This window comes from Haliaeetus albicilla, chromosome 5 (genome assembly GCF_947461875.1).
Source record: "Haliaeetus albicilla chromosome 5, bHalAlb1.1, whole genome shotgun sequence".
Lineage (NCBI taxonomy): Eukaryota > Metazoa > Chordata > Aves > Accipitriformes > Accipitridae > Haliaeetus > Haliaeetus albicilla.
In genome coordinates, this window is record NC_091487.1 from 50265019 (window position 1) to 50291357 (window position 26339).

Below are 26339 nucleotides of genomic sequence, written 5' to 3' on the forward strand. Positions count from 1 at the left end.
TACAGTGGCACTAAACCTCTGTACACGGTGAATCCTATGGTCTCCAGAGGCTGCAACCTCGATAAATGCAGTGCTTCTCCTCACCCATAGGTTGCAATTGAGCCATCCTGAAGCCTTCCCTAGTGAGTTGTCAAGCACAATAATCTCCTTGCCACACCATACTGCAGGTCACGTTATTGCCGCAAGTTTTCAGGATTCAGAAAGGAGCTTTAAAAAGCAGCTTATAAGGTGTCGTGTTCAGCCCCTGAACACCCTCAGTTCAAAGAAGGAGGGTCTCAGAGAATGTTTGTGCTATGATGGTCTCTTCACCATTCTTAGAGGAGAGGGGGGGAGGCTCCTCTGCAAAATTCACAAGATGTGTCACTGATACTGTAATCATTGCTTGAAAAGGCACCCATTCCTTTACTGAAATACCCATAACCTGAAATGAGAAACTCCTAGCACATATCATATACTTAGGTAAAAATCTGGGATCAGTCAAGAAGCATCTGTCAATGGAAATAAAGTGATTTTCACAATGAGTGATATTTGCAATAAATAGTCTAATCTCATTTTGTGATCTGATTGACTTAATAAATCACTTTTCAACTAAGTCACTGGAAGAAGAATCTATCTCAGCATTTAGAGTGGCATAAAACTGCAGACTCGGATACAAATGAAAAATCAACTACAAGACATACACGGAATGTGTAACACCAGTTGACAAATATTTATGAAGCATTGCTACTTCCCCAGGGCCAAGAAGTATTGCATATGCAGCAATCTTGCTTGTAGAGGCATGGGGCAAAACCATGTTTTGTGTTGCTCTCCAGCGGGCCTTGCAGGCCAGCTCTAGGAACAGAAACTGCACTTCTGGCACAGCCTGTGTCTCCCTGTTCCTCAACAAGATTTGAGAGGCAAAAAAATTTACAGTGCTGAGATTTTTGTAGGTTGCGGCCAGATTTTCCCACTTTTCATCTAGCATTCAAAGGAACACTTTAGATCAAATAGTCTGCATCAAATAGACAGTAGGGGCATGCATTGGGGATGACAGTGAAATGTGGTGGAGGTCCTGTGGTAGAAAGGAAGGTAAGCAAGGTAGCAGCAATGATCCATCAAAATGAAAAATTCATGGGGCAGATCCTTAATTACTTCAATTTTAATAGAAAACAATATAATTACTTATGTCAGATCTGCTATGAACCATTACACTTTAAGCAAAATATAATTCCAACAGCCAGGTGCAGTTGAATTTTACCCAGAAATTTTCATTAATAGGGTTCTCCTACAAAAACCTCAAACAGAAACAAACATTCCAGTGAGGGGCAGCTGAATGCTGAGCTAGTGATGCCAATGTAGTGAGCATGAGATTTTCATACAGTCTCAAGCTTCGTGATTAAAGTTGCTCACAACTCTGTGTTTGTCTTTGTAACATCTAAAAACAGTCGAGTCACTGGAGAAGTAGAAAAGTGTCACCAGCACTCCTTTGAGAGCTTCCTTTGGCAATCTGTCTGCTTTTGGGGCTTCTCAACAGGTTTGTTTGAATGGTTTGCTTAACAGATCTTTAGTCAAATCATATTAACCTAGCAGTTTCTTTAAGAGATTTAGTCAACTCAGTTCCTGTGGGAACATCCCATCCAGGGTATGGTGGCATGCATATGTCCCAAAAGTATGTGTCTACTTTACAGAGAAAGATATTCAACAAGTGTTGTCAGTAATTAAAATTTCCCCGTGTCTTCAATCTGCTCAATAGGATACAGAAAATACAAAATATTTTTTAAAGGGTGACTCGGCTCATTAAATCGAATTCACTGCTGGTGCAACAACTATAACGTAGAAGGCAGAAACAAAATTGTAAAAGGAAGCTTACTACATAAGCTCAAAAGTTAAAAATAAAATGGCAAAAAAACCCCTCTCCTGATTTGTGTTGTTTATTTTCTTAGCATGTTGGAAAGCTGTTTGTTTTTCAGTAACAAAATTTGCCAATGAGAGCTTCTGAAGCTGAAAATACTCTTGTAAAATATATCTTGGTGTTAGGCTTTTCCTGCAGAAACTATAGAGGGTTACTAAATTAAAATCTAAACACTTGAGTGTGTTTCAAATTTCTCACAGAAATAATCAGCCCTTTTAAACCAGATTTAGCTACTCGAGTTAACAGTCTCACCTCAAGAAAAATAATACTACATGGTATAGTAACTGATTGGGGCAGATGGATTAGAACCTCAGTTGCAATCTTAAAAATAATTTTATTTTTCCTTTTCATTTTAATGACATCACATATTTAGACTAAATTTATCGCCAGCCTCACACAAAACACCTTGTTCCCAGGAACAGTATACATGCTGAGTAAGGAACCAAAAAGCTTAGGAAGAAGCAGCTATGGTTTGCCTATTTGTTTTGCAATACCTGCTACAACATCACAGATCATTCATGTCCCTCTTCATTCCCTGTGTTGTGACTGAATCTTATTAGTAAAAATTCAAAATCAGATGAAAGCAAAGCAGAATATCACAACATTCTGAAGACAGAGGGGGGAAATTCTTCAGCCGAAATACTTGCTTCAGCCATTTTACTTTCAGAATTAAGTATTTTTTTAGGCTCACAAGATTATGCAGTGTACATAGGTATATTGCTCTAATTTCTTGTTGTCCTTACAGTTATAATTAGACTTGTTAACACTAATTTATGCTTAATTTTTGGAACCAACCTCTGATGGAAAGACTATAAATAGACCTACTTGGATGTCATTGACAGTTTTTTGTGCACACAGCCTTTGTATTTCCACACAGAACTGTTCAGTGCAGTAAGACGTGGCCATCTACTCAGTCTCTTTCTCCTGCTTTTTTTTTTCTTTCCCTATTATTTTCTCTAATGTTTTCATGTGTTGAAACAGAATCAAGTGGCTGAAGGAGCTAAATATCTGGGGAAAGGCAGCAAGAGTGGTTGTCAGAGGAAATCCTTGGCTGGCACAAAGCTCAGGACTTAGACAGCACTGTGCAAAGCTCCATCAGCAAGGGAGCAAATGCTGAAAACCCAGACAGGTAATCTATCTTTCAAATTATTACAGTTATCCCACTTACACTTCTTGGAAGTTATCAGTGTTAGTAACTCTTAATAGCTCATCTTTCTGCAGTACCTGATTTCACTTACCTGAAGCAATTCTCACTTGTCCTTAATGCAGACATGCCCACAAATTTGTATCAGGTTTAGATGTAGCTTACTAGACTCTGTTTACAGTACTCCCCTTACTTAGTTTACATAGGATTTGCAAACTCTGAATTTTGCCTTGAATTTTTATTTCATATGGCCTTAGAATGCAGCCGAAAACAGAAGTTTTGCTTGATTTTAAGTCACAACCAAAGAAGAGTTTTGGGGGTTTTTTAAGTATGCATTTATTTGCATGTTTCCAAACAATATTCTCATTTGCCTTTGTCTCAAATATTGGCCTCAGCTTGCTTGAAACAAAAGGCATGACCATTTACTGGAAAACCAGCTGTGTACTTACTTAAAATTCAGTCTGAACTTGCTTGAAATCCGCTTTCAATTCCTTTTGAAACCTGACTTGGAACTCCCAAGTTCTCGAACTATGACAGCCCTTTTGGGGCACTGGTTTTGCCTGGTTTTGCGTGCTAAACATGGGGCTTGTACCTGTGTTTAAAATTCAAACATACTTTCCTACTTAGGTGGACGTAATGTTGGAGCCCCTTGAAATTCTGGGTTCGAATATAGGCTGATTCAATATAGACCGAACACTTTTAGAGCCACCATCCTCCATATACATAATTTCAAATGCAGTGGAATCGCTTGCTTAAAATTAAGCACGTTTGCAGATTATAGAGCATGACGGTGTGATTTGTCCCCTTGCAGTGAAGCTCCCAGTTTGAGATTCAAGCCCAACTCCAGACGTGCTGGCACAGCGACAAGCACGGGTCGCCGCAGCAGGCACGCCACATTGCATCACCGTGGTGCCCACCAGTTCGGGATACCCAGCTGATACCAGCTCACTGCAGGTCCCACGCACTGCACCCTCACACCATACTGATACGGCCACAGTTCCCCACAGAGTGTAAATGCCTTATGGGCCTACTTTGACTTTCTCTTAATTATAGGGGTTTCCACTTTTTTCCTCGAGCTGCAGACCCAATCAGGAGAGATGTTCTCTTTGTTCATTGAGTGTTTTTGTAGCCACCGCTTAGATAGGAAAATAACATGAAGGACAGGATTTCATAGTTTTAGCTGCTTTGATTCAGTAAAGGAAATGCTGAGTGTGAGTAACGGCATCCTTAATCAGCCTAGCCCTTGCACACACTTCAAAATACCTTGGAGTTAAATCAGTGCTGAAGTAAGACCTTTGCAAAGTTTAGCAGCTGAACAAGATAGGCAATCTAGGTGTGTCAACATAATTGAGTATTCCAGTGAGGCCTGTGAGACATAAAATAGGTTTGGAAATTCAGTATCTTCACAATAGATGGGCTATTCAGCATATTAGTAAATTTAAGCTATTGGATTTTGTGGTAGTTACATCAGTCCTTCTGCCAATGTTGAAATATTCTCCAATACTGAAAGAATTCATATTAGTCTCCTCCAAGACATAAAGAGATAAACATTCATCAGAAAATGTCTTTCATGAGTGTTTTATTTGAATTTATATCATATCCACAAAAATAGAAGCAGTCTTTAGAACCATTTTGTGATACATAGTCTCCAAGCTGAGATTTACAATGGCAATAGTGAAATATCTGATGTGGATTTTTTCCCACATGTATACATTGAAGATGATGCTGTGAGAAGCAAGCAAGAATTATGCAATGTGCTGCAGAAAGATGAAAATGTAACAAAACATTTTAATGTCTCTGTAGTTCACCAGCCTACATACAGTTTCTCAGGATGTTTTTAAAGTATGTTGCTCTAATTTTGTGCAGAAAATACAGTTTGAGAATGCTCATGCCAACACCTTTGACATTGTGATTTGCATGTAACTATATAAATATAATATACTTTCCTATCTAGAGCTTTATACATATGAAAAATTATGGTACAATAAAAATCTATACACATGGTGCTACCAGTTCAGCAGCTGCTAACTTAAAGGAAACATCTAAAAATATGATTGCTCAGCCTCTGAAATACAAAATAAAAGAGCAATCAGAAATGCTTTTTGTTTAAATAGTAATTTATATAAACATTCATGTCTTCATTTCCTCCATTTTCTTAGGTCTGGTAAAAAGACTCCCTTTGGTTGGTTGCATCTGTCCTTGGCAAGAACTGTAGTTTTAAACAGTCCTTTGTGTTTGTCTTAGGCAAAGGTTAATATATTTGTAAAACAGAGTAAATGTTGGCTGGCTTCTATTCCAACTTTGTGCTATTGTAATGCTGAATGACAAGTACCTAGTCTGAAAAGTTCTGCAGAGTGGGAATAGAAACTTGCACGATTTCCACGTGCTGAAAGACATGACAGTGGAAGACTGGCATTTATACTGCACCCCAGTGTAAATCACTCTCTAGATTTATACAGTATGCTTCTAAATAAAGCTTTATCTTTCAAAACCTTTAAAAGCAGGTTTAGCTGCTGCTCGGTAACCAAGTGGTGACACACGTATATCACGAGTTTGTTTTATCTCCCAAGAAGTTTGGTAAGAGATCTGGTAGAAAGCAGCTTTGTTAAGGTATTCCAATCAGTTGCTGTAAGATGTAGGTTAACCCGAGATAAAGTACAACAGTATTGCGTATTTGTGATGGTACCACTGATTTCAGATTTTCATCCAAGGTGTGGATTGGGGGAAGAGGGGGAAGGGGGAGGGTGAAGAGCATGGAGCAAAGTGCTGCAAATAACTGTGGGGTGGGGGAAGAAACCGTCTTCAGAGCAAAGTGAAGGTGCTCTCCTTGTCTGGCGGCCTGGTTCCTGTTGTATGAACTACAAAATGATGGTAAAGGAAGTGGAATGTAGCTAATTAAGCTAAAAAAAGGAAATTATTGAGTTGCGCAAAAGCAAGCAAGGCTAGCACAGTCAGTTAAAAAAAAAAAAAAGAGAGAGACTGAGAGACAAAAATGACTTTGAAGTACAGAGGCTTATTATTTGATTTGTAAATAGGATGAACCTCTCTCCACCCAGGTTATGAAAAGTAAAAATTGTCATGTATGGGTAATTGATGGTGACAGCTCTGGCATACACAGTGTAGGAGGTGGTGTTTTTGTTTGACATGCCCTACATGTGTAGATAACAAGTTAGGCTCTCATGTTTGCCTACAAATTGTTGCTAAGCACTTTTGATACCCTTTATATTGATACTTCTGTTGTCTCTTGGTTTCATCTCTATTTCCTTTTAAGACAAACAAAAAATGGAATATCCTACAACCTCCAGCTGCACCTTGCTGCATTTCAAGATAATATGGATTCAAATCCAGGGGACGCCTGAGGAAATGGATATTGAATGGATTTAACATTCTTAATTTTTTTTTTTTTTTTTTTTTTTTGTCCTGGACTTCTCAGCCCCTATTACTGTTTTCTAAATTCCCCATCCCTGAAAAAGTGAGTAGGAATTGATCTTGGTTTCACCTCTGTTAACATCACCAAGAAAATCCTGTTTCTCAACTCCCACATCGCACGTACTCAGTGACCTGGTGAAGTGCTGCCTCCTCTAGTTTTATTTCCCCATGTTCTGCATGTGCTTGGTGCCAGCAGGAAGCATTTGTGACTTGGAGAAAGAAAAAGCTGCCAATGAACGTTCAGTCTCTGCATAGAGATGAGCCCAAAATACTGACCCAGATCTGAATGTCCCCCAAAATCTCAGTGTCTTTATGTTGGTGGGTTTTTCTCCAACTAAGAATCCCAAGCACAGCTGACAAATACAAATACAATATGGAGTTAGACTTGAGAAAAGCAAAGGGAACTAATATTTTACACGCAATGGAGCTTTGCATTTCTCCAAACTTTTTTGAAAGTACCTGTCCAAGTGAGACTTGACCTGCCAGGAGGACCATACAACTAGAAGGAACTGGGGAGACTGCTCCCTCGTGCCATGGGATTACTATAAGTTCTGCTTGACCACTTCCTCACTGCTTCATGTGGCATGGATTTGGATGTTTTAATTAGGAATATAAGTGGGTGGGAGGAGTATTAATATTTCTACTGGGAAACCAGTGCCTTTTGGTAAGTTTGCCCAGTCAGAAAACTATCATCTTCCTTCAATAGCTTTTGGTCCCTGAGATTGACTCTCTTCCTGCGGTTCACCTCAAAGATGTTAGTTAAAAACAAATAGCCCTTTTCCTGGGATGAGCTGAATGCCCTTTGGAGATTAGGGAGGATACTCAGTACCAGGTAAGGTCAGGTCCTAAACATCTGCCTACAAAAGAAGGTACCAGTGGTGGAGGTAGTATGGGTTCTCCAAATAAATGCTGACAGCCACCTTGCAGAGCCCCTGCTCTCTGTGGCTGGGATAAGCTATCTGAAGAGGAACCCAGGGTCTGACTCAACAAAAGCAACTGGAAGCCAGCAAAGTGTTAAAACACTCAGAAATCAGAGGAGGGAAGGAACAAGTGATATTGGCCAATGAAAGCTATAAACCAGCTGACTATGGAAGAAGACTACTTGGCTCAGAGATGCTTTACTGTTTCCTCCACTTATAGTTGCCTTCCAAAGTGGATTATCATACTCCCTAAATGCCCTAGTATTTCGCTCCTTCCCTTTCTTTGCATGACTCATAAATCACATTATGCCTGTATGATTTAAAAAAAAAAGATAAAAACTTCACAAGAAGGGACAAATAATCATAACTCTATAATGTTATCTTATATCACAGAAAACTGTGTACATTTTTTCCCCATACAGGACATACTTCAAATAAAATAATTTTAACACCAATAATATAATGTTCCTTCTTCCCGACAGAAGTTGAATTGGTTTTTCACCCCAGTTTGGTACATAAATATAAGAAAATAGTCTTTGAATATTTACATCCAGGCGTTTTAAATGTTATTTCTTGACATATTTAATTCTCATTTTCTCTCCAGCCACGGGCATTCTTTCCAAATTTATATACTAATCTCCGACCATCCACACGCTCCAGGATTTCTCTTTTGTAATAGTATCTGTTAAAATAAAAACATAGAAAAAGATTTAAGATTAAATTAACGTACGGTCCTAAAAGGCCACTGCCAACCAGGCAATCCCTCCGCTAGCTGAAAACTCTTTATTTTCTATTGAGTTATATATATAATACCTAAGATTATTATAATTGAAAGAGGAGAAAAAAATTGATGTCTTCTTTTTACTTTACATTAATTATCTTCTGAGTTTGAATTTCACCATATTTCAGGTCATAATATATTGCCATATTTATCACACATTCTTATGAGACTTCATGGGATTTTATTTCCAGACAAGCCAGGATCTGAAATCAGATCAGGAAAGAATCTCAGCTTCCATTTAAAAATACATTTTGAACTTGAATAGGTTATGGAAAAAGTGCTCAAAATGTTAAAGCAAAGAGCAGAAAAAATCCTCACATAGAATTTGTAAATCTATTTTAAGATAATGGGTGGGGGCTACATCTAGTTTCTGAACACTGCTGGAAATAACAAGGTCTCTGACCGTTACTGGGCCCTTTAAGCCCTCCCAATTCAGTAGCATGTGAACTTTCAGCTTGCTACAACCGTGTTTCCTTCCTACATTGGTTGTTTGGGTGGACAGTAACAGAATGTATATTATATATATAACTCATGTATGTTATGTATGGTATATATATTATAGCATACAGGAGAAGCAGGGGAAAGAAAAGACAAAGAAGAACGTAATGTTACAATCCCCAAAATAGTGGGAGAGACTCAGCTGTCAAAGAAAGCAACTGGTGCTGCTGACTATTCATTTTTAAAAGTCAAACAATTCTCCATTCAGGTAGTCTCTTTATGTGCCCCAGTCTTCTACAGCAACATCTCAGCTCACCTCATAGCCCGGCTGAGTTTCTCATAAGTCATGCTGCTGTTGTTTTTCTTCTTTCCCCAGAGCTGAGCCACAGCTTCGGATTTTAAAAATCTGAAGACACCTTCTGACCGGTCTTCCCACTTGATTAATCCCGGGTTTTTCTCAGGATTGAGAAGAATATCTCTAATAAATTCCCAAAGATGAGTTCCTCGAGGGTCTGAAAGAGGAAAGGGGCAGGAGGAAGGCGTATCTAAACTGCTCTCTGGGCTATGTTACCATTTTTATACCATGTTCTTACAGTGTGTCATCTACAGGTGGTGACCACTCAGTAGGGACAGGCTATAGTTCCTGGAGCGCAGGACCCCCACCTCAGAGATATATAGGCAAAAAACACTGACAGCCTTTACGCTGAGGCTGGAGGTGAGCGTCAGCCTTCGGCAGCCTGAGCCCCACGGCAGGCAGGTAGGAGCCCCAGCAACCAGGGGAAGCAGAGTCCAAACCACCCACGGCTTCCTTCTGCCTTTGGCACTGTTTCTGCCCTCTTTAAGTCTTCCTCTCATCTCATTTGCCCCTTTTTCGTGGTATTCTTCTACAGCATGGCATGTAACCTGATACTATCATGCAGTATGTGAAACAGCCAAGATAACTGTGAAGTAGGACACGCATGTGAATGCATGTGAATGTGGAGTGTGAACCTCCATGCATTTAAAAGACAGAGAGAAGGCAAGGTGAAATGCCATTCTGCATCAATGAGTATTTGGTCCCAGGTCTCTTAGGTAGACTTAAAGACGTGAGAAAGTATAGAGTCGATAGAGGGATAGTGACAAAACTGGCTAGCCAAAATTGTACGTGAAAAGGTTATAAAAAAGTTTGACCATGATATGAGAAAAGGCAAAACCAGCTCTCTGATTTCAACAGGTAGACCTCCCGGTTTAAGCACAAATCCATCCCATGGTTACTGTAGAGATGGCCCTAGAAAGCCCAGGTCAAAAAGAAAAAAAGATTAAATAAGTCCAAGTCAGATGTAGCAGTTTATGAATGAAGAATAACAAACAGTGACAAGGTGGGCCAGAAAGATAGCAGTCCTTTGGTCTGACTTCAAAAGCATGCAAGACGTTAGACCAAATTAAGAAGGAAACAAGCTAGTCAAAGATGTGAAGGTAAATAGAAAACACTATACAGTGCAACATGAGTAGAAGTAGATTTAAGTCAACTAATCCAATATTTTTATTTGTTATTATAATTGTTTTCTAGAACCAACAAAATGTGGTGGACCTAGTCTATCTGGACATCAGTAACATACTCAGTAGATCATGATACAGAGCAGTACTGAAGAAACTGGAAATGTAGAGGATTAGCCCAGCAAGGCAAGGTGACCTTTTCTATATGCCAAGGTTGTGACTGAGTTCTTAGAATCATAGAATACCTCAAGTTGGAAGGGACCCATAGGGATCATCAAATCCAACTCCCCGCTCCTCACAGAACTACCTGAAGCTAAACCATATGTCTAAGAGCTTCATCCAGATGCTCTTTGAACTCTTGACAAATTTGGTGCTTCCCTGGGGAGCCTGTTCCAGGGACCAACCACCCTCTCAGTGAAGAACCTTTTCCTAATGTCCAGTCTGAATTTCCCCTGATGAAGCTTCGTTCCATGTCGTCATGTCCTGTTGCTGGTCGCCAGAGAGAGGAGATCAGCACCTCCCCCTTCGCTGCCCACTTTGAGGAAGTTATAGACTGCAATGAGGTCACCCCTCAGCCTTCTCTTCTCCAAACTGAACAAACCACGGGACCTCAGTTCTTACAGGTCTGTCTTTGGACCAGTCCTATCTAATCCTTTAGTGAGCAACCTTGATATACACACAAAAAAAGAAACAAAATATCTGTGTGCGGATAAAAAGTTCAGGAGTTCTGGCTGGGCAAAATCACAGAGAAGGGTAAGAAGAGGAGTCAGGAAGAGGCAGATAATCTGGAGACCATATTGAAACAGGATGAAATCAAACATTATAAAATGCAGTGGAGGACCAATATTAAGGTTTTCTATTCTAAATATAGGGAATGACACAGGATGCAACAGATATACACAAGATATTTTCAGCGTAAAAAGCTCAGTAAAGTACATTAATAGAACTATGTCCAGAAATCCTAATTATGGTAACCTGTCTTCACAATCAGGTTGAATCAAAACTAGCAGAAAAAGCAGATGAGGGGAGAGAAAAGACTGCCTTATCAGAGGGGAAGAGGTGGAAGGATTGAGGGGCAGGTGCTTGCTCATGATGCCATGTGTGAGAAGTTCTGCAAGGAGATGCTGAGCAGGGTCTCTGGTGCATGCTGCACCTGGGAGGCATGGGGACGAGCACGAGCATGGCCATGCCCTCGCACAGATCTTCCTGATTTAATCCTGGGTCTCCATCATTCCTTTACTCCAGTCCACCAGCCTGGCTTAACATAGGGCAGAGGCAACTGGTTACTGGTTGCTTCCCCGTAAGCCCTCACTGATACAAACAATTTGAAAATTATAACAATACTGAGTCAAAAATAATGTAAGCAAACAGTACTAGAAACAGTCAGATCCTTGGAGGATTCAATGACAATAATGATCTAACCAGTTTTGCTTTCAAAATGCTTCCTTTTCCTTCCCGAAGGGGATTTGCTTTTAATGTGTTTCTTTTCCTTCAATCAACCAACCATTATAAACATGGATGTCGACTTACTGTGCTTCTTGGTGTGGGACTTTAGGGTATGATCTTGTGATTTTTTCACATCTGAAGAATCTGCAGAGAAGGAAAATGAAGTCTATTTGTAAATTTGATTAAAGGCTTTCCATTGACTAGCAGGTTGAAAGAAACAAAACCACAAAAAAGAACGAATATCTCTTTTAAAGATAATCACTTTTCAGAAGGTAATCTAAGTGAGGAGGAAGGGGGAGAGTTTTGTTTTCTGTACCACAGGTTAAACAGCACACTTCACAAAGAGACCATTGATGAATAAAGAATGAATGCAGAGGTAAACATTTGGCTTTTGAAACCTAAATTTGATTAACAAATACCTCACCTCATGTTATGTGTGAGAGAAAGAAAAATAAGATCATCGTGTCTATAAAAGGAATCCTGAATTGTCCCATTATGTCTTAGTCTTTGCAGAAGCATGTATCTTTGGGGGCTTATTTGTTTCTGAAGAGATGATCTAATGTGAAATGTATGCACTGGTACCAATGCACAGAAGACCTACCCGACTAAAACATAATGAACTGGCAAAGCACTGGGGGGTGAGGTGGGCAGGCTGGGGGAACGGGGCTGCACTGGTAGGAGTTTTTGGCAGCTGGACGTGCATATATTGTTGTGTGGCTCAGAGCCATAGAAACAAGCCATTTCTCATTGATGGTACTCACCTGCAGCCAGCCAGAGGAGGAATAGGGTTTCTGGCACAAGTGTTTCTTCAGAAATTAAGAAAAAGAAGAGTTCTGCCTGTTCATGACTGTAACCTACCTCACAGTCTGCACATTCAACCCTCCTGCCCTCAAACCACAGCAGCCTGGTTCTACTCTTGTCATTAATGAATAGCTTTCATCTGATTGCTCTAAGTCTCGCAAAATCTGTGGGATAGTCCTGAGAGGGAGCCCCTTCTGTGTTGCTTTTCAGCATACTTCGTGCCTGAATTCCATAAAGCAAAGCTTAAGGTCCCACGCATGTTTTCCCAGCTTCTATGCATGCACCATTATCATACTTTTCATGGAAACCAGGCATTTGCATGGGAAAATGACTCACAGGAAATATTCATTTGCATGGAAACTTGTCAGATTTGCACAAGCAACTGCAATAACTGCATGTGAAAAGGTAGATGCAAAGCTATTCACACACTTGCTTTATTCATACATAACTGGAAACATAAACTGAACAGGTCAGTGAGGATAAGCCTAACCTCCACTGTTCTGAGACTGACAATTATTGTCCTTGACCCCCAAGCAGAAAATGCACCCTGAGTCATTTTGCCTCCTCACTCTCAAAGAGCAGGAACGAGCCCGAACCGCACTCTGCTTGGGGGGAAAAAGTAAAATGAGGCTTATTTCACTGCCTTTCCTCAGATTATGATTCCCCTGATGTTATTAAAAGTCTGTGGGAACTCCAGGCGAGGACAGCAGGACCCAGTCCTTTATTTGCCCTCTTATATAAATCCTTCTCATTTTCAAATCCCACAATTTGCTTGCAAATGTTTGTTATGCTCCACTTAGCTGGCGATTTATTCTTGGAAGTTCAGTTGCCTTCTGCTAGCTGGTGATTTATTCTGGATTTCAGCTGTGTAAATAGCCTCCCGCTCTGCCTCCGCTCCTTTGTGGAGACCGGTTTCAAACATGCCATGTTAGGAGGCTGGGGCCTGACAGATGAAAAGAGTTATGATGCAGTTTCAACAAAGCCGTCTTGCAAAACTTTTGACAAAAGGTTGCACAGTATTTGCATATGATTCAGGAATGAGCCATTTTTTTACGGGATATACAAATTTAGTTTTTACAGGAGGCTGTGCCCTTGGCATGCCACCCTAGCTCTAGGCTTCAGCAGTCAGCAGGTAAACACACTATGCCAGGATCTTGACAGGTCCCCAGTGCTGTCAGAGAGCTCCGAAATCCTGGTAGCCATCTTGTGAGAGTGGGTGGAGGCAGCGGAGAAAGCAAACAGAGTGTTTGGTTGTTGTTTGTTGTTTTTTTTTAAGGTTTGGCGGTTTTCTTCTTCTGGTCAGGGTTTCTCTCTTTTTTTAATTTATTGCTGAGTGCATCAGATTAAACTGTATGCCCCTCGGCAGGCCTGGCTGTGCCGGAGGCCGGGGGACGCGGCGAATGGGCAGGCACAGAGGCTGCGGCTGCCGTCCGTGTGCGGGGGCACGGAGCGGCCCCCGGTGCAGAGACAACTCCTGCGGGGCTGCATCCACGGGAGTGCGCTCTCCTTTCTCATCCTCCCATGACCTCCACCGCTTTCTCCCTCGGGTCTGTTTGCTTAACAGCCTCCCAAGAAGGACCTGTCTTTCCTTTCCCCCTTTCTTGCTCCCCTGCTGTCCCCGCTCTCCTCTTCTCCCACTGCCTTTCTCTCGCTCCTCTGCCACTGTGGCCAGCCCCCGGGACACAGCCCACGGAGCGTCCCGACGCGTGCGCCTGGACTGCCCTTTCACCGGGCGCTACGGCGAACGGGTTTGCTCTTTCTCCTGCCCTTGAGCAGGCGGGTTGCGCTGTGTCTCTGCCTCGTGGAAGCGCTGTGCGGGGGTGAAGAGCCGTGGGGTGCATGCCCTGCTGTCGGCTCTGGTGGTCCCCGGTGGGAAGCCCTTCTGCTGGTGCAGGTGGGCAGAGGGCTTGGTGCCTGCCTGGTGGCTCCCCTGGGCCGACCCCAAACCCAGCCACAAACCTAGTAACCTACTCGGCATGAACCACTGGTTCGCTAGGGAAACGCAGCCAGTTCTCTGGAGGAACGCGGCTCTTGTTTGCCTATAACCAGCTACGCCACAGAGAAGCGTGCTGGAGCTGGAATGTCTCGTCTCGCTGACACTAACATCTTTTCCTTTGACTCAGTCACTGTAAAAGATACGTAGAGATTGCAGATTATTTGATCTTTTTTGTCCTGACAGAAGAGAGAAGCATGTCTTTAAAGCAAGCTGTGGTAATTATGATAGCTAAAAGAGCTGTCAGAATCAGTATTGCTTGGTTTAAAATTACTGGAGGCTCAGAAGCAATCCTACAACAGAAGACCACAGAGACTATTATATGTCGGTAGCTCTGGGACGAGTGATGAACAATTAACAATATAATTACAAGTTCCTTACCAGGAGGCTGGTGACTAGGTGTCATCATGGAAATCTGAGCACGACAGAATGTTTTACTGTCCAATAGCTCTGGGAAATCAAAAGAAGAAATTTAAAGTAATAGTCTCAGACAACAATAAAACTATCTCAGAAATGGATGAAGTATTGTGATGTTAGTTACCTACTGTGCTACCATAGCCACTGTCATACAGGTAATTGTCTTCTTTCCAGGACACCATTAATGATGGATCTGAAGGTAAAAGACCAAAAGGAAAATCAGATCACTAAAAGAACATTTCTTAGCACAGAGGTGAATATTGAGCACTGAGGGAATAAAAAAAGAGCTGTGAAGGGAACCAAGAAGTGAAGGGGCTATGCACAAAATTATTTCCTTTCACTCAAATTATGGATGGGGTTTTGCATACTCAGGCAAATGTGCTTACACAAAGCACTGACTTTTAGAAATAATGTAGTAGGCGCTTCCTTTTCCTGGCTAATATATCATTTATGCCTGACCTTGAAGGAGGTTGCCTGCGCCAGATCAACTCTAATTCTACCCAATCCAGTCCTGAATTCTCAGCCCCTGGTGATTATGACAGTGCTTTGGTGCCATAGAGATGAAAGTGTTCTCAAGTATCTAGTAAAACAGGAGGATGCTTATAATGCGTATAGAACTCGATAGTATAGAACTCAAAAGTCCCCTCTGAAACAGAGCTTCATGTGTAAGCACATAGTGAGAAACATCAAAGCCTAATCCTAGATGAAGGGCCATTTTATTACAGGCACGTCAAGTCCCCATCCTTAACCTAAAAACCACCTTCATGATTAAAGAAGTTTTAATAATTTTAGTGACCTTCTGGTGAGATGGATCAATATAAGCAGAACAGAAGTATGACCTGTACATTGATCAGGAAGTGACTCTCTTCACAGTGCATTTTTGAGGCCAGAAGCCTTAAAAATCTCTTTTTCTTTTGAATCCAGATCAGAAAGGATGAGATGTAAGGTTCAAATCTAGGTTTTCCTTAATTTTTTTTCATGTTCATATGAATGAAATAAAAAAAAAATGAGAATAAGTTATAGCTAAATCATCATGTTTGGCTGAGTTACCACTTATGACATAGGAATTTAGCAGGCATGCTAAGTAATAGCTGCATGTTTGGGCACCCAGAGCTTGCGTTCCTACAATAGCACACACCCTTTGCTTGCTTGGACACCTGATCTGCCTAATGTTGCCTCTGAAAACAGGCCTTACCTAGCTAGAACATGGGGAGACAGCTTGTCTTCCCGTTTTGGCCTTTTTCACTACCCAAGTCTTTGCAACTGCGAGGGTCTACTAGGATCAGGCAGGCTTCCCTTCTAAACCACCAGCCCCATCCCTGCTGGCTCACAAGAGGCCCCTTTCCCAGCAAGAGGCCCCTTTCCCAGCAGCCCCAATCTGCACCGCCTGCTCCTCCCCATGCAGAAACTAAACCCGCTCCCACTGCCCGTGGTTGGCATTGCCAGAGCCCCACCACGCCACTCCTGGTTCAGCATAGCTAGGGGAGCCATCAGTTAGTCCTGGGATTTGACCTTTCCAGGATGTGCAGCTGAGGTACTTTGCACTGCACCGTGTATCTCTAGTGGGAGGAGGAACTAATATTATACCAAGATCTCATAAATCAGGACTTAAAGGATTACTGTAGTTTTCTATATGGCAATCATTGAGGCTGCTGCATGCACATCACCCGCAATTATGTGGGCACAGGCAAGGAGCTGACTGCAGATTGCAATGCTTGCCCGCTGCAAGGAGAAGATGAATATTGTCCCTGGCTGGAGAGGCTGGGCTCCTCCAGGTTAGCTCAATAAATAGGCTGGTAGTATTTGTTGGAGACATCGCATGCTACGAATCTGTGTTCATTCTGCCAGGAGATATTAAAGTGTGGCTCATGAGCACACTCACATACAAAGAGACTGCAACTAGTGGCATAGAGACTGTTTGGATATGGATGGAGGTGCTCTGGCAAAGGAACGAGGAAAACAATCATGCCTGAAGAGGAGGATTGAACTGAGCTGAAGTTCTTTTCTCGGTGAAACAAAACCCTGGGAGGAAAGGGATCTAGCTATGAATACACTGGAAAAAAAGACTGCCACAGGAAAAATGCAGATCTGGTGAAATCAAAATACTACCTGAATTTCAGTTTCATTGAAACAGGTAAAGAAATTGAAATACAACATTTCTTTTCTCTCGAAGTTGTTTTGTTTGGAAATTTCCTCATGTTTCAAACATTAACAGCACTTCACAACAAACTATTTTTTCTCTCTTTTGTTTTAAACTGAGAATACTGTGAAAATACTTGTTTTCATATCTGCTGAATGAAGCATAGAATGAAGTCTTCTACAAAGCTGCGCTTGCTGAGCACTGCAAACTATTCCAACTCTGAACACCAGTTATAGACTGCTGATACTGCAGAGGTGTCCCAGGAAAAGTGGCCACATGCAGACTAAGATATGGTTGTACTACCTGGAACTTCAAAAAGTAGACACTGACTGATATTTGTGTTACTTCTTTTATTCTGCATGATACACTTCCCATTTTATTTAATGCCATTTTGATATCTCTTTCTTGGAATGGACAGTTTCCCCTTTTTGTCACCATCAAAACACAAGTTACCCAACTGTTACTCACCTGTTTGCTCTGTCTTCACAATGACATTATGAGATTGGTATACGTCACTTCCACACTGGCCTGCAAGAAAGCAAACGGCAGATAGGATGTATGACAAAGAGCACAGAAGAATCAAAGGTATTAGCTCCAAGCAGCAACTGCTACAGCTGAGCCAGGGCACTAATTTTGAGGCAGGAATCATACCCTTTCCCATGGTCCTTCAGACTTCTGCCTTATGTCATATCTAAGCAATCTACCAATACAGTGAATGAGGTATAAGCAGTATAGCAAACCTAGCATATGAGATCTGCCAGGTAGGTCTCTGGGGAATGTAAGCAATTTCTGAAGATCCCAGAATTCGGACCACTATACATGCATCACTGCCTAATATCTATTTACCGTTCCATTTTAGGTGCTGAAGGTTGCTGTAAAGAAGTTGCCCTGCTGTCCCAGCTGCCTGAGTGAATTCCTGCAGGCTCATACTGCACAGATGTTCCCCGTTGATATCAAACTCCTGGAAGGGTATGCAGTTGGCATCCAGTTGGTTGGTATCAAGGAGATGCTGCAGCCACTCCCAGACTTGAAACTTAGTCCAGTACTGTGGGTGTATTTCGTGCCACTGGGTTCCATAGAAGCTGCTGGACACTGGACAAGAAAATAGGTATTTACTGTCTCTACTGGCACCACGGGATTATGTTGATGACAAGAAAGGCCTATAGCTAAATTGCATGCCCTGAAAGTCCACAGATCTAGATTCTTTTCTCAGTCCTTAACACTAGCTCAGTAGCTATTGCTGGAGAAGGTATTGTTATTATTTTTTCCTCAGTTTTCCAATTAAAAGCTAGGAATTATTACTTTACACCTCTCTTGGCAGACTGAGTATGTAGGAATTAATTTATTAATGTTGGCTAAGTACACCAAAATTCTTTGATGGAAGATACCTTACAGAAGTACTGTTGGAAAGGTATGTTGATCCTTGTGTGGGAAAATAATTTTAGTGCATCAGAAAATGATGGAAAAGCCTTGCAAAATTCTCATAATGTGATGTGGAAATTTTCTTTGAATAAGGACTTAATAAGGACTGAATATGAATTGTGGGATTCAATCAAAGAATGGTAAAAGCTAAGGCATCTCATATTGCTCCACAGTAAAAGCCTATCAGTACGGCCCACAGCTTCGTGATAGAGCTGACGTTCTGATGAATGCACGTTATTTCTGTAGTCAGGTAAGGTGACTTCTGAGTGCAGTAGTAAAACTCATTTTTAGTTACGGAAGCTGCCTAATTTTCTGGTTAGGATGTCTGAATCTTTTCTTGGCAATCTTTTAAACTGCTCTCAGTTGTATGTCATTGCATGACAATAATTTATGTTGTGCAAATGAAAGAAAATTGTATGTGGGGATAGGATAATTATATAAGATAAGAGCAAAGGCAGGACTGCTTTAGTCTGCCCTCGCAGAAGGCTGGCAAAAGGAGTTCAGTGCAATTTATTCCTTGGGAAAGGAGGACAGTGGAGTGTGCCAGGCAGAGATGGTGGCGTGATAAAATGCTCACAACTTCATGAACAGTTTAAGGATGAGGGAATGAGGGATTGCAGAGGTGGTTGAATTACAGGAGGAGGAAAGATTGCCATGGCCTAACTCTGCAGGAGCCCCGCTCCAGGATGTGGCACTGGTCTGTTCTCAGTCTCCCCAAGAAAAAGATTACCCACACAGCTGTGAGAAATACTGACAACAGTGGATATTGCTAGAAGACCACAAGCAATAGAGTTGGCACATTTTAGGAAATCACCCCCCCTCAGATCCCATTAGACCTCAGGTCTCTTCAGCTGAGATACGGTGCACAATGCTAGTTTCCAGGTAAACACACAAAAGACCCACAGTTACTTAGTTTTCTTTATCAATATTGGCCAACAAAGTCTGTGTCAGTAACTTAGGGAGTTTGCAGGACTTTTCTCATCCTCCTGTTGAAGGATTTGAGGAATGAGTGTGGAAATGATTAAGAGTGTGGTATGACAGAGAATAAAGGTTTGATGGAGCTGTCAAGTATTCCTTGAAAAGGCGGTTGCTATGTGTTCCTATCACTTCAGAAGGGTAAAGGAATATCAGAGGCCACTAGACTGCTAAAGTAAATGGAGAGCCTTTAGTGAGAGGAAAAATTAGCTAGGTAAAAGTGATGAATGGTTGTAGAGGCTGGTCTGAGCTTTCGGCTTCCTGTCCCTCTAAAACATGAGAAAATCCTGAGGAGTTTCACACTGGAAACATGAAGATAGACCCCACCATTTCCCTTCACAAAATCCTGTGCAAAGGGAAACTCAGCCAGGACTTTTCCCCCATGGATCTATTGCAGACAGGTCGGCACATTTATTAAGTGCATGCTTATGTATTCCTGTGTATTTAGAAATTACACATAAAAAAGAACAAGAGTTTCTTTGAGTGGGAACTTTCATTGTAAGTTTTGTTGAAGCATTAGATTAGAAGGACAACTGCAGTATATGTTTGCTTAGATTTTAAGGTTTACCTGTCGACTGAGTGATGAAAAGAATTTAAAATTTATATCAAACACTATATATATAGATATATGTCTATATCTATATTTTTATATTGAGAGAAAATATGTGTGAACATGTTTTTATATATACAGCTATATAATCAGAAAACAGTAAGAGAAAAAAAAGTTCTCAGCTCACAAGCTATCTAGTGCTCTAATGCCAGTCTGATTAGAAAGCTATCTAGTAATTTGAGCTGAAAAAGCAAATGCAGTAAGGGAACAAAAAGGCTATTCCCCTGGAAAGCCGGAGGGGTGATTAGCATTGAAGACTAATGTTGCTTCAGAGAAAGCATGAAGGGTAAAGGTAAGAGAGAAAGAATTCTGGACTGAAGAGAGGGAGCTTTTGGCACTTTCAACGCCAAGTTCATTTTAAGAAAAAGAACCAGTAAGGAAATGAACCATAAACTGATCACTTTCAGAAACTTAGTGTTGTGAGTTCAGTTGTTTACAAATAAAGTAACAAATGGAAATTTTTCTTACCAGAAGTGAAACTCCAGTAAATTAGTATTACTGAAAAATAATACTTGTGCATGCTTAAAGGTGCCGCAGCCCCTTCCCCCCTGCCTCCCCAGAAAAAACCATAGCTCAGAGCCGCTGAATTCCTCCTACCATTGCATGTGGAATATCCGTCTGTCCAGGAAGGCTGCTGGTGGAGTAGATTGCTGCTGGAATTGATACTCATTCTGCCAGCTCCTTCCAAAATCATGATCTGTAAGTGAATCGAACAGCTTGCTTAGTGAGTGGTGTCTAGTCCAAGAGGTAAATGGCAAAAAAAAAAAAAAAAAAAATCCACTGAAGGTGATGTGAGGAAGCCAATTCCATTTGTAGAAGATACAAGTGAAATCAAGAACATGTTGCCACAACCCCTTTTCCACTGCCACAAAATCTCCTTATGATAAACATTGCCATGATTGATTTGCATATGCAAGAAGCAAGTTTCTACAGCTGCCCATCCAGAAAGGAATAATCTGTAATCAGAAATAAAGCTGAATGAAAAGACAAGGTTCCTGACAGAGCAATACAGGAAAACTGCCAAGCTTTGAGAAATGAAATACTAAATACTTTCACTTTTTTTTTTTCTAATTTAAAGAGAAATGTGGTTTAAACATGCTTTTCTTTTTTTCTTTTCTTGTTTTTAGGAGAAAGAAAAGACTTTTCAGTAACTATACAGTTGACACCAACCCATGTTCAGAAATTCCCTCACACAGAAGGACACACATGTTAGTGCTATAGGGAGGTAATGTTACAGGGAATATCTTGTCAGCTGACCCAGTTTCTTATCGGATCTGTCAGCAGTGTCTATAACACTTCTCAGTAACAACTATCACGGATCATACATTTCAAACCACCAAAAAATCAGACTGTCAAAGGTCTTGTAAATGAAACAGCCATTGTAACAGAAACAGCATTTTAGAGTGACACCACCGCCAAGACAGCATTCCCTCTTTTAAGTGACACAAACTTTCCCTTCATCTTAGCATTAGCACCGTGAGCAAAACTCCTTGTTTTATTTATAATTAAACCCCCCCCTACTTATAAGATATTTTTTTAAAAAAATCATATATTTATCACATGCTTAATGATTCCAGTGAAGGTATACAAAACTCCCCAATTAAAAGTATTCTTGATATTTTACATTATCTTTCAGTGGTTTGAAGTTTCAAAGTTAAAAAATATACATTGTATCCGTAGACATTCTTCAAGAGTTTGGAAAAGTAATTTGTTAAATATTAAAAAGGCTTCAGATTGTTATTCTTATATAAATATACAGAAAAAACCCAAACCATTGTTCAAAAATATTCTAAATTAAAAGCCACGAAGTCTGTAAAAATGAAACATTAGACATCAGGATGGGATGTTCATGCAGCTAGACTTCACCTTGGAATTATAAAGAAGATGAAATACAAAATGGACTTGTGAAAGTTAAAGTCACTGGCTGTTTACCCACTGAGGCCAATGAGAAAACTTTCACTGAGAGCAGCACCTGAGTCCCTACAAGTTCATACCAGCAACCTTTTCGGTAGAAGAAAAGGAGTCAATGGAAACACTCATAGCACTGGTTTCAAAGAACAGCCTGAAAATGACCTGGGTTGGTATTTTCCTCTGTCATTTAAAATAAATTATGTAACTTTAAAAAGTTACAAGTCTTCGCCCTTCCCTCTGCCCAATATATATATTTAGAGAGGGAGAGGGGGAGAGAGGGGTTACTGAAAAATTGCTTAAAAAGCCAAAGCCTTAGGAAGTTTATCACAGGGAGTGGTGCTTTACAGTATAACCTAGTCCAGGGCATTTTTTTGTAGCTATACAGAATGGCAAAATCAAACCATGGATGTTTAAACAGTTGCTTTCCACTCTTAATTCTAGCCAATCTATGACTTGGTGACCACCAGCAAGGAGAATTTATTTTCTCATAGCAGGTATGTGGGGGTATAAAATATTAACAGTTAAGAGAGATACCTATTGTCCCACTCTGGCCAAATAAAAGATGACTGTCATATCAGTCAGTAAATTTATGAAGTTAGAAGAGAAGACCTTTTTTAGTCCCATGTTAAAGCCAAGTGACTTACTGGGGTGACGGAAAAGTGTAAGGAAGCATTTATATTTATTATACTGATTAGAAAGATGTTCATCATATAACATTAATGTAATTTATTTTGTATATAAATAGAATTGTCCTGGTTTTGACTGGGATAGAGTTAATTTTCTTTCTAGTAGCTGGTATAGTGTTATGTTTTGGATTTAGTATGAGAAGACTGTTGGTAACACACTGATGTTCTCAGTTGTTGCTAACTAAACTAAAAGTCATGGATTTTTCAGCTTCTCATGGCCAGCCAGCAATAAGGCTGGAGGGGCACAAGAAGTTGGGAGGGGACACAGCCAGGGCAGCTGGCCCAAAGTAGCCATAGGGGTACTCCATACCATGTGATGTCATGCCCAGTATATAAACTGGGGGGAGTTGTCTGGGGGGGCACAGATCACTGCTCAGGAACTACCTGTGTATCAGTCAGCAAGTGGTGAGCAACTGCATTGTGCATCACTTGTTTTGTATATTCCATTTCTTTTATTATTAATTATTATTATTGTAATATTATTATTATTATTATTTATTTATTCTTCCTTTCTGTCCTGTTAAACTGTCTTTATCTCAACCCATGAGTTTTACTTTTTTTTTTTTCTGATTCTCTCCCCCATCCCATTGTGGTGGGGGAGTGAGTGAGCAGCTGCGTGGTGCTTAGTTGCTGGCTGGGGTTAAACCATGACAATAATTTATCTCATATGCTTGATATATAAGAACTTTTAAGCAATAATGCATGTTTGACAGTCAATATATACACTTCTGAGATTGTACAGGTTGACGATATATCAAGTTATTTATTTAACTTGGGTTTTAATAATTTAAGACAATTAGGTATGAATGAATGAAGTATTAATGATAAAGACCTTATTACAGTATCAAATAGAGGTGAGGTAGAATACCAGCTGTTCTGGGAAAACTATAAAACTTGAGGATTAGCAAAACACTCTTAGGAACTGAGTTTGGTAAGTTCACTTCTTTTTAAAAAAACTACCGTATGCACTTAATACTGAATTTCAACTTACTGATCTGAAGTCACATTTTCAGAAGCCATGTCAGAATTTCAGGTACTGTGTTATGTATGTGGTTTTGCCTTCTGCAAGTTCTGCAGTTTCTGGAATTCTGCATAATTTTCATGCCTGATACTTGTGCAAATAAAAATGTGTCTGGGAAAATGTGTGAATATGAACTGAAGTGATTTCTATTTTCAAGCTCCTGCGTAATTTTGCCCTGAAAATTCAATTCAGGTAAACTCTCATTTTTCCTTTTTCATAACTAATCAGTCAGATGAATTTCCAAACCAAAAGATTCTATGACACTTTGATTCAGCAACTGAAGCTATGGGTGGTTAAATAAACCAAATCACGTGTCTTGCATAGTTTTTCCACCCCAGCAGTAACCAATGCAGGTTAGAGATATGAGAAGTAGCACTCTGGCAGCCTTTTCCCTAGATTTGGATTTCAGTTATTTTGCTTTAAAATATTCTCCCCGTCACAGTCTAGCGGACAATTACTCTCAATGGTAACCTTAAACAACATTAATAGTATTTTCAGATAATGTACATGGAACTTGCTTTATAAATTAATCAGTCAGTACATCCCATTTTTGAAAGCTATATAAGTTACCTCAACCAGAATAACTTAATTAATTTCCACTATCACCTGTAGGAACAATTGTGCATGAGAGGAAGAATTTACGATATGACATTAACCACAGGAATATCACTGGATTTAGCTTTAACCCCAATTTTCCCAAAGTTCTGTGTATTATTCAAGGAACTGGGTTTTTGGTGACTTGAAAATTGTCAACTCATCTCCTTTATCTTAATGCAAGAGTGTTCCTTATTCGGAAATCATTCTAGCCCTTTGTTCAGGGTGAGTATAAAGTCCTACTAATGTAACTTCCACACCTTTGCATCATGCTCAAGAATATTTTCCCTATGAAAACTGAACTGTGATTTTCTCCATTTCATTCTGTATATGCCTTTCATTGATACAAGTTCATGGCTGATTTATGCTTACAGCAGTGTCTCATCCCATACTTGGAAAGATTTTGAGTCCGGATATTGGAAGGGGCGTGCTCTTCATTAGTTTAGGGCCAAATCCTCAAATCTCCCTTGTGTACAGACAAACCTGGTTAAAGGGTGTGAAGCCTCAAGGGGAAGGACACATAATATGTTCAGTTTTCTTTTAATCATATGCCATGTATCAAAGTGAACAGTGGAACTAATGAAGCCTGGTTACCTATGAATGTATATCTTGTGGTTGGATTCTCTAGTGTCTAGTAAGATGTGAGCGTTGATTGAAGTTTTTCCCACGGTTGGGGCATTTATAATATCTCATTGTCTCAAAGGAGTGAGCTCAAGCTTCACTCTTTCTCTCAGATGGAGTATTAATAGATTTTCCTCCTGTACTTGGCAGCCAGTTTTCATTAATCCTGTAAGAACTTCATATCTTTGAGACTTCTACCCCATATCAAATTTAATTAAAATTAGCGATGGGACTCAAAGATTGTTAGAGGCCAAATGCAAAAGCCAACACACAGACAGAATAACCACAACAGCTTCATTTCCTCAGGAAACCATATTAAAAAGGGATTCTAGCTGAGCTGAGATTTTGGAAAACAATATAAAGATCTTGGGATCTGTCTCTCTACTAAGACATGGTACATTATAAATGAAAGCACACATGAAATATCATATGTGTATATACACACACATGCATTTATATACACACATATGCCTCTCTGTGTGTGCATTGTACGTATGTGTAGACACATTTCCATTCTTTTCAAAGAGGAGCTGTCTCTGGAGTATAATCTTATAATGCTACTAGGAACATTGCAGTTATGACAGGAAGTAGATAGCACTTTAATCAATCAGTATGGTTAAATATAGTTGTGCACTGGTGTTCAGCAACATTCTTTCTAGAGAGTCCTATGAGAAGGGATGAATGCATCCAAGGAAAAAAAAAAAAGCTCTTTTGCCTAAATTCAATATATCAGGTGGTATTCAAAGACCAAACCCCGAAGGCCTCTCTTAGTGCAAGCTCTCACTGGAGTCAGGAGGAGCTTTGACCAAGCCACAGCCCGGCAACTTGGCAGTAACAGGAGGTCATTTGCTCTGTTCTTCTTGTCTTCCTTGACCGCCTGATCACTCTGAGCGAACAGCAGTAATGGAAAGAGCAAGGAGCCACGGCCTGCCCATGGAGCAAATCCAGCATTGCAGAAGAACATATTTACAGATCCTTGAACCTTGAACACTGTATAGTGCACTCTATGCAAATTGTTTTATTGCACTACAGGTGTGCTCTGAAAATAAATTACTCCGATCCCCATTTCCATATTCAACCCAATGAGTCTTAACATCCTGATAATGAGTTTCTCTTTTCTTTGAACTAGAATCTTTCAAGAGCTCATATTAAATGACAGGAAAATGCTGAACACAGTACGAAAGGTGAATAAGCAGTACAGAGAAAACAAGTGAATCCTGAAGTACTACAGCCAGAGTCATTGTTCTGACGTTGATTTGTACAGTTGCTTATGTTACAACACTGAACTGAACTAAGGGTCTCATTAATTACAAATATGAGGGGGTATAGAGACCACAGGGGAAAGGGGGCCTATAACCTTCTGGTTTGTAAAGCTATGTACTCTATGCAAAACACAAGAAAATATGTCTAAGGCAAAACTGACTGAAACTATTAAACTATGACTCCACCTGTAAGCTATGCAAAGTGTAAGAGTGACTTCTAGCTGAGACAAGCTCAGTGCAGCTCCTCCTGGCGTGTCCAAAAGGGTGGATCTCTTTTGGCATATTTACCTATGGGATCCTTCCCCATTTTTCCCCTTTTACCATCATGGCTGAACTTCAAATGTAAATTTCACCTGGGCCT

General features: G+C 40.4%; 1 protein-coding gene across 2 annotated transcripts in view; it reads right to left on the bottom strand.

Annotated features, from left to right (window-relative positions):
* Positions 1-4603: 4603 nt before the first annotated feature.
* EHF (ETS homologous factor) overlaps positions 4604-26339 on the bottom strand; it is a 35172-nt gene continuing 13436 nt past the window's right edge. For both annotated transcript variants that reach the window (XM_069784715.1, XM_069784716.1), the window contains 8 exons: positions 20481-20580; positions 17723-17968; positions 17345-17404; positions 14861-14929; positions 14701-14769; positions 11610-11669; positions 8920-9115; positions 4604-8066 (listed from right to left, as the gene is read on the bottom strand). In XM_069784715.1, the coding sequence (XP_069640816.1) occupies positions 7967-8066; positions 8920-9115; positions 11610-11669; positions 14701-14769; positions 14861-14929; positions 17345-17404; positions 17723-17968; positions 20481-20577 (897 nt within the window). In that variant the 5' untranslated portion in view covers positions 20578-20580 and the 3' untranslated portion in view covers positions 4604-7966. The remainder of the gene's footprint in view (positions 8067-8919; positions 9116-11609; positions 11670-14700; positions 14770-14860; positions 14930-17344; positions 17405-17722; positions 17969-20480; positions 20581-26339) is intronic.